We start from the raw sequence: 8,023 nt of genomic DNA, 5'->3' as shown, positions 1-8,023 counted from the left end.
AAGGTGTGAGGAGGCGTGGAAGGTCAAGAACACAATGGCTTATAAGGCAAGACTGTGTGAGAAAGCTCGTTCGTTCGTTCGTTCATTCGTTCGTTAAAGATTTCCTGCACTCGTAGTGCAGGCCGGGCCATACATTAGCCCGGTCGGGGAGTTTGGCTGATTATCGGTAGTCCAGAGGAAACTGCTTAGTTAAGTTGTTGAATAAAACCATGTTCTTGCTTAGGCGAATGTTCTTTATGACGGTGTTGACTAATTCGTCGGTGTTTTTGGTGAAAAATTTGTTGATCTTGTCGGTGGGATCGACATCAGTAGCAGGCTTTTCCGTCTCTGGTGTTGATCTTGCAGTGGCTGTCTGGGAGGTGTCGGTCTCTGCAGCCTTTCGCTTCCTCTGTGCTCTCCTGGGTGTTGGTGGAGAGGCACAGGGCTGTGTGGTGGTTTGATGGGTTGGCTGGTCGGCTGCACACTGTGGCGGGGGTGGAGGAGGCTCCCCGTGGTTGTCGGTGGTGGTGGAGGTCTCCATGGGCTGAGCAGGGGTGGTAGTGGTGGAGGCGGTCGTCCTGTTCAGAGGAGCGTCGCGAGGTGCGGGGAAGCAAATGGACAGATGAGACACAGACCTGAAGGATGAACAATACCACATTTCTTCTAACTTGACCAAGATCCCTGACTTCACTCAGCTCAGGTGATGGCTAAGTGTAGTCAGAGTGGAGGCTGAATTTGGCTAGTAACCAAGGAGATTCATTCTTACCCCATAACTAAGTCTCATCGAACTTCATCATGCAGCCACGACATATAGCATTCAAGATTTAGGAATGGCCCAGTTCCGTCAAGCGAAAACAAACCGACTACCAATACAGTGTTTGTGGCGGTAATTACAGTATGACAAAAGTAACATCCCTATTTCAACTTAACAGTCGACGTAATAACTTTGCTCCGTGTAATTAGAAGAGGCGTGTCAGTGTGAATGGCTGGGTATGTGGGATGGACCCGAGAATTTCCAAGGCCTTAAAGATGAAGAATGAAGGTGTGGCCACGCTGATGGTTTTTAAGATTTTCATTGTTTGTGGATTTACTTACCGCATTTATGATACTGGGAACACAACAGGATTATGATAATGTGATGATGCGATGATGATGACAATGTTGGTGATGATGATGATGTTGATGATATAGTGTTTAATTGTAAATATCTGTAAACACATGATGAGCATGATGATTGCTGGAGCTGCAGTCTAGTCAGCCGTGTTTGCAGTGAGGGCCCGGCCAGTGCACGGTGGTGGGGTATGAGTTAAATGAGTGTGTATGAGAGCTGTAAGCAGTGTGTGAGTCACCGCCCCAACTAGCCCTCTAGCTTGTCTGCTCCCCCCCCCCATACCACACCACACCACCACTACACCATACCACATCACATAGCACACTTCCTTAAACTACACACCGCACCTCACTATACCACACCAAACACCATAAAACCACGCCACATTTTACCTCACCACACCATTCCACACCACCACATCTTACCACACCACATCATATCACATCACATCACATAGCACACTTCCTTACACCACACACCGCACCTCACTATGCCATACCAAACATTATAAAACCACGCCACATTTTACCTCACCACACCATTCCACACCACCGCACCGCACCACACCACCAAACATCAAGGTCTCCGCAGCACAACATTTTGGATGCAGACGGCAACTGTTAAGTGTCCCTTGTGTTATAACCTCGTATCTCCAGTGTCAGGTAAATACAAAGATAAATAAAGATACATAGACATGCTTACAAGAGAATAAACAGAGGATTAAGTGGGTAGGGTGAGGTGTGTACGGAGGGGCTCATGGCAAGGGCGTGGTGCACTTTTTTTTTTTTCTTAATAGTCAACGGATTCTCTGACTGGAGGTACAAGTGAGGAGCATCGGTAAAGAAAAATGCAAAAATATGTGTACAGATGGTTAGGCCTGAGACTGGACCAGGATTCCGGGCTGTGGGTGGTGTGTGGAGAATTGTGTGGCTGATTTCACTGGGCGTGCTGTTAGGGGTTCTCTCGTGTTGCACTTCATCTCATCTTTAGGTGGGGAAGAGGGTCGTGTGTGTGTGTGTGTGTTTGTGTAGATAAACAGACACATAAATAGGTAGACAGATAGATATAGATGCAGATGCAGATATAGATAGATCAAGAATGATAGATATACAGTACTGTAGATGCAGGTATAGATAGATCATCAGATAGATAGAGATGCAGATGTAGATATAGATAGATCAACGGATAGATAGATAAATACAGATGCAGATACAGGTATACATGGATAGATAAAGAGATATATGGCAATAGATAGGTAAATGCATGTGTGTAAAAGAAGATTAAGGTAAGCAATAATCCAACAAGGCAGAGTGTAAGGAAATGCTTGTGTTGAGAAAGAGCCTAGCGGTGTTGAGGCGCTGTCCGTGTGTGGCCCCAGGCAGCCCACCGCCACATCACTGCTACCTTAGTCACTTCCCGCACCACACAACAACAAAAAGAAGAAGAAGAAGCTGGTGAAGACAGTGTACAATCTGTTTATTCAATATGTATTCTGATGGTAAAAATAAATCGCTAATATTTTCCCCAGTTCATTGCGGATAATTTACTGTACTGGATTTGCTGACCGCTTTGAGTGCAAGGAACTGGTGGAAAATCGTGGGGGTACTACGCGGGTTGGTTCTTTTTAACATAGTGGTGGGTGCATTAAGATAAAAAGATCTGGGGAACTGTGAATAAAACTGGATGTAAACAGATGGGTTGGGGTGTGGGTGTAGCTGTAGGTGTAGGCTAGGTATGTACTTGTATGTGGGTGTAGGCGTAGGTGTGGGTTGTAGATGCCAAAAGAGCCAGTGTATATCCTTCACCCCAAGACCTCACACACACACACACACACACACACACACACACACACACACACACACACACACACACACACACACACACTATGTATATTATATATATATTACCTGTCTCACGAAGCCATGGTATTGAAGTGAAAGTGTCCTCTATAAATAGACTGTAAGACAACTTTTGTAAACGAACACTACAGCACGATTGTGTGTTTTATCTCTTAAAGGAGCATCGTTCATTTACTGAATACTTTTCAGGGGGGCCTCTGGTACAGTTATCTCTTCTCATGCCGGTCAGACTGGAGGACTCAGCTTGTTTCCATCTTGTTCCACTTCACCCAGCGCTATATCTGGGGACCTAGATGTAGACGGCTCCTGCAGGGTGTGTTCAGGGAGAAGAATGGGACGTAAACGAATTAGTCTGCCTTAATGAGCTTCGTGCAGAGCATGGACATAATAAGCCGTCATTCGATCTTTGTCTATCCATATCTGTTTGTCTGTGTCCCTTGCCTCATCCCCTGTCCCCTCATCTACAGTATATATACATGTGTCTGTTTATCCACCTGTCTCTTGCCTGGCCTCTTCTCATCTACCTGTCAAATCCTCTGTCTGTTTATCTATTTACCTCCTGTCCATCGCTGTGTCCCTGTTACGCTCCTCATTTACTAATCTCTCCGCTTCTCTCTCTATCCATGTGACCTTCGCCTGACCCCGTCTTCCGCTGTAACATAAAAACATCCCAGGTAATACCACGACACCGATCTTAAATGAGACTGCTTTAGCATGTATTCAATAAGGACCTTGGGTATTAAGGCCGAGATCGTGACAGGTTAAGTAGTGTGGCACGTGGAAGAGCTGCTGGGCCTTAAGGGACGGACTATCCAGTCTTGAACAGAGTTGGACACAAAAATGTTGTCCCCCCAAAAAAAAATCCCTATCTGTCGCCTCAGCCAGAGTACTTTTTTAAATTCTTGCTATAGCCTGTTGATCCTTACTTCTTGATGGCGACTTCTCAAGATGGTTTAACCCTCAAACTAAGAAGGGACTGGCAGAGCCCCTTCACTTCAGTAACATATTTTTATACCCGCGCATGCGAAGTGAGATGAGATATTAAATGTGACTGCACACAGAACAAATATTAAGTTTTACTAGACACAAGGCTATGTCAAGTGTTCGACCCTTAGAGCAATGGATGGGCGCGAGTATTGCACTCTTTAAAAGCCCCTTCTTGTTTGTATTTTATTCTTGCTGCTTACAGATGATGTTATCCAACTTAGGAAAGACTTTTCGAAATGGCAATAACCATAATTACCTCCAACACTACTTTAGGGATTCCTTTTAAACTAAATAAAATACGCCATCGGACTGAAAGAAATAGGCAGAACTAAGTCGTCTGGTAGTAGCAAGAATGTACAGTACTACAAAAAGAAGTCATCGCAGTGAAGGAGCTGAGCCGTGCTTATCTGCATTTCTTCAGCCCTTCATTCCATCCCATCCAACGGTGTTATATAAACACATTCCTAAGTTTCCTAACACATTTCTTGCCTGGGTCGAGAGATTAGTTCCCCAGTCAGAGTGATAGTCTAGTCTGGCTCACACACTCAACCCCCAAGAGGTGACTGAAGGTTTATCGACCACGTAATGCCATCAAAGGAAGGAGGCTGGTCACGCACTCTTAGGTCGCGTCACACGTGTGCTCGAACAAGTGCTGGCAACATGTAAGCAACACAATAACGAACAAGCTGCAACATGTTTGGAACAACAGCGTCCAGATCATGTTGGCAACATCATGATGAAGTCTCAGCTACTTGGTATAGACACACCTATCCCATCGCCTCTGCTGCCAGTGTTCGAAGCTGCACTGAAACATGTTTGCATACATCTGTCCAAATAATGTTGCATACATGTACCCAAACATGTTGCCAGCTGTGTTGCCAACATACTGTATGTTCGAGGGCACGTGTGGACGCGCACTTAAATATACGGGACTATTGTAACCTAGTCTCGGCCCCTACACCTTGAAGTGAGTATTTTAGGGCTGGCATTTTTTTCCTGCTTCACTCCAAATGCTTGCTACAGTTATATAAGGTAGAGTCGGGCCCCTTCTCTCCTGACTGAAAGAAGTGTTCGTCAGTCCTGTTAACCAGTAGCTCTTCAGAACTCATAAAATATGGTTTATCCAGTCATCATAAGGCCGTTCGCTCATGTGTGGCGATGTAAAGCAATGCTATAATTCATTCTTTATACTTACGCCATTAACCCTTTCAGTGCGGTGACGTACTTTTGACTTTATTCTTGTTGCCACCAGACGTTTTGTGCAGCTTTGGAGAGGCTTTTCTTCATCAACCTCCTCCAGTACAAGAGGTGTTCCCAAAGCTCAATAAAAATTGTCTAACAGGATGTAACAAAAAACATAAAGAGTGCGCCGCCGGACTGAAGGACTAAACACAACACACTTGCTATTATAGTTCATACGGTTTGTCTGGAAACTGTGTTATTATACATAATGAGGTATTCCTGTGCAAATCAACACTAATAACTGATTCGGAATGTCGTTACATTAGTTCGAAACACCAGGCATATAAGGAATAACTTAGCGGGATTTTACCTTTTACAGCAACGTGCGGTTCATGGAAACCCCCGTATCACCAACAGTCGCTTGTATTTAGTTCTCAGAACTTACCATCAGTGGAGCCTTTTCAACTCAGGTGTCTCTCTTAACGTTAGCTGATCAAACTTGGGTCTGGGTGATAGTGACTTGATAGATAGAGAGACAGGGAAGATATCTGACCTTTAAGTAAAGTAACTCGTGGGTAGTTTACTTTCACTTGTTACGCTGAGGGTCTGTTTCTGTGATGATGACTTCATGTGGCTTTTTTGCAGCCGTGACCGATTTTTTTTTTTTCTTTTCATAATCATACAGTATGTATGTTGTGTTTTATGTCTACACTGTGCATGCAGCTGTATGGTCTGCACCCAGCTATGGTATGAAGGCTCAGCTCAGTATAGGAGCAATCATGACAGTCCATGAGTCAGGGATTTGAGTTTGTTTTCCCTGCTGGCGACAGATGAGCGTAGTGAGGGGATCAGTGGCTGTGGTGGTGGTGATGGCGTGTGTGTATGTGGGTGTGGTGGTGTGTGACACCCCTCAGTACGTCCCGCCACCGCCAGCACCCTCATATCAGGCGCCCGCCTGCTACGCCCCCACAGTCACCGTGTACGACACCGTGACGCAGGTGAACACGGCCACGGAGACGGCGTACAGCACGGTGGTGGAGGAGGTGGTAAAGACACAGACGCAGGTGGAGACGGAGACAGTCATCCAAACCAGCTCAGAGTACGTCACCACAACGGAAGTACAGGTGGCCACGGAAACGGAACAGGTGAGGCAAGTGTTGTGTGTGTGTGTGTGTATGCTGAGCAAAATAAGCCACATTGTAGTCTTGCAAGATAAACACGTGTCTCCTTAGGAAGGGAGAACAGCAGTTTTCATTCAAACTGGAATATGCTCTCAGACATATCAAAGGATCTCGTTGTGTGGAGTGAATCTGCATCACTACTTATATATAATATTTATATGTGTGTGTGTGTGTGTGTGTGTGTGTGTGTGTGTGTGTGTGTGTGTGTGCAGTGGAACAGAGAATTCTGAAGGCTTATATGGGTGAATGAATCTGTGACCCTCACTGGACACCTTGCTGATATTTGTGGCCAGCTGTTGTTCTTTCATTTTCCCAAAGCTGAGTCCTACCCATCTGATATACTAGTGAGAATGTTACTGATGGTGGTAATTGTGTGTGACCTTCACTTCCATTCTCCATAGGTCATAACCACCACCTACGAGACCGTATACGAAACTAATCTGGTGACGGAGACGCAGACGGAAGTGAACGAGAAGACCGCCACTGTAACCGAAACCTCCGTGGAGAAGGTGGAGGTGACCAAGTGTGCCGCCCCAGCTCCTACCTACCACCCACCAGCACCTTCCTACAAGCCTCCTACCTCCTCCTACCACTCCTACCGCGCCCCCAGCCCCTCCCACGGACACTACAAGGCCGCGGTGCCATCCCACTACGGCCCGCCACCATCGTCCCACGGCGGGTTTGGAAGCTTCAAGGGATATTCGGGGTTTAGGGGCTTCAACATCAAGGGTTTCAATCCGTTCTCATCCTTCGAGAGGGAGTAGAGGGTTGAAAACATCACCTCACCTCAAAAACTCATCCGTCATCACTGTTGTCGCGCGCTCAGCCGAAAACAATGAACAGCGGAACTACAGGACTTCCTGAAAGTGCTGGTAGATATTTTCTTAGCAAAACAACACTATTATCAGAGGCTCAAGTTATCTTTCTCTTGGATGTGTATATGGTTTAATATAAGTATAAATGATATCTGTCCTGGTTCACTTATCCATAAATACAGGAGGACTGGAAACCGTTAACATACCCTAGAAATGCTGAAATATAAGAATTTTTCGATAGTACAGTACGAAGGGCATGTGTGTATGTGGGGTTTGTGTACGTCAGTCTTCACTTTACACCTTCACTCTGCACATGTTTTCAACTTCATCCCAAAAACAGAGGATCGCTTTCCCCTAAATCTCTTAGGAATAACTTAATTATTATCTTTTTATAATGAAGCGATTATAATGGAGGTTCATAATTATTTGAACTTTGGGGTTAACAGAAAGCATGTGTATACAGCCACGTCCTTACTTAGCTCGAACACAAGTTTTATCGAAAATTAAAAAATTTCCAACAACATTCCTGAAGCGATAAAGGTGAATTCTTTCAGCACGATGATGTAATATTATTGGTACCATCAGATGAGTTTATATTTTGTCTGACTACTGAAGGTTTCTTTAAAAAAAAAATTGTGAAAGTCATTTGGTGTTATCCTGGTGAACATCAGAAAAGATGTCATCATAATGGAAGAGTTCAGACTTACAGTCTTTCTTTTCGGGATGGCAAGATGAATGTTTATGTGTAGGTGGTGTGGGTGTGTTGCAACAGGCAGGTGGTGTTAGTGAAGCAGACAACGACCGCCACACCACACTACACACAGCACAGCCATTCATTATCTTCTCAGGAACAAACCTTTATGTGTTCACTTGCTGCTCAGACTCCTTCCCTCATCACGTAAATCAGTT

General features: G+C 45.1%; 1 protein-coding gene across 1 annotated transcript; it reads left to right on the top strand.

Annotated features, from left to right (window-relative positions):
- Positions 1-5,948: 5,948 nt before the first annotated feature.
- On the top strand, positions 5,949-7,063 carry LOC145393967 (uncharacterized). Its single transcript, XM_080267944.1, has 2 exons — positions 5,949-6,263; positions 6,701-7,063. Exons 1-2 carry the CDS (start codon positions 5,949-5,951, stop codon positions 7,061-7,063), a joined length of 678 nt encoding a protein of 225 aa, XP_080124070.1.
- The last annotated feature ends 960 nt before the right edge of the window (positions 7,064-8,023 follow it).

This window comes from Coenobita brevimanus, chromosome 26 (genome assembly GCF_032717465.1).
Source record: "Coenobita brevimanus isolate Jiangsu-jjx chromosome 26, ASM3271746v2, whole genome shotgun sequence".
Taxonomy (NCBI): domain Eukaryota; kingdom Metazoa; phylum Arthropoda; class Malacostraca; order Decapoda; family Coenobitidae; genus Coenobita; species Coenobita brevimanus.
The sequence above is the reverse complement of the archived record's forward strand: the minus strand, read 5'-3'. Positions and strand labels throughout refer to the sequence as shown.

Excerpts from the sequence above, each read along its gene's own strand:
- LOC145393967 (XM_080267944.1), top strand. The coding sequence starts at position 5,949 with ATGAGCGTAGTGAGGGGATCAGTGGCTGTGGTGGTGGTGATGGCGTGT. Across the intron at positions 6,264-6,700 it reads TGGCCACGGAAACGGAACAG|GTCATAACCACCACCTACGA; the intron begins GTGAGGCAAGTG and ends CATTCTCCATAG.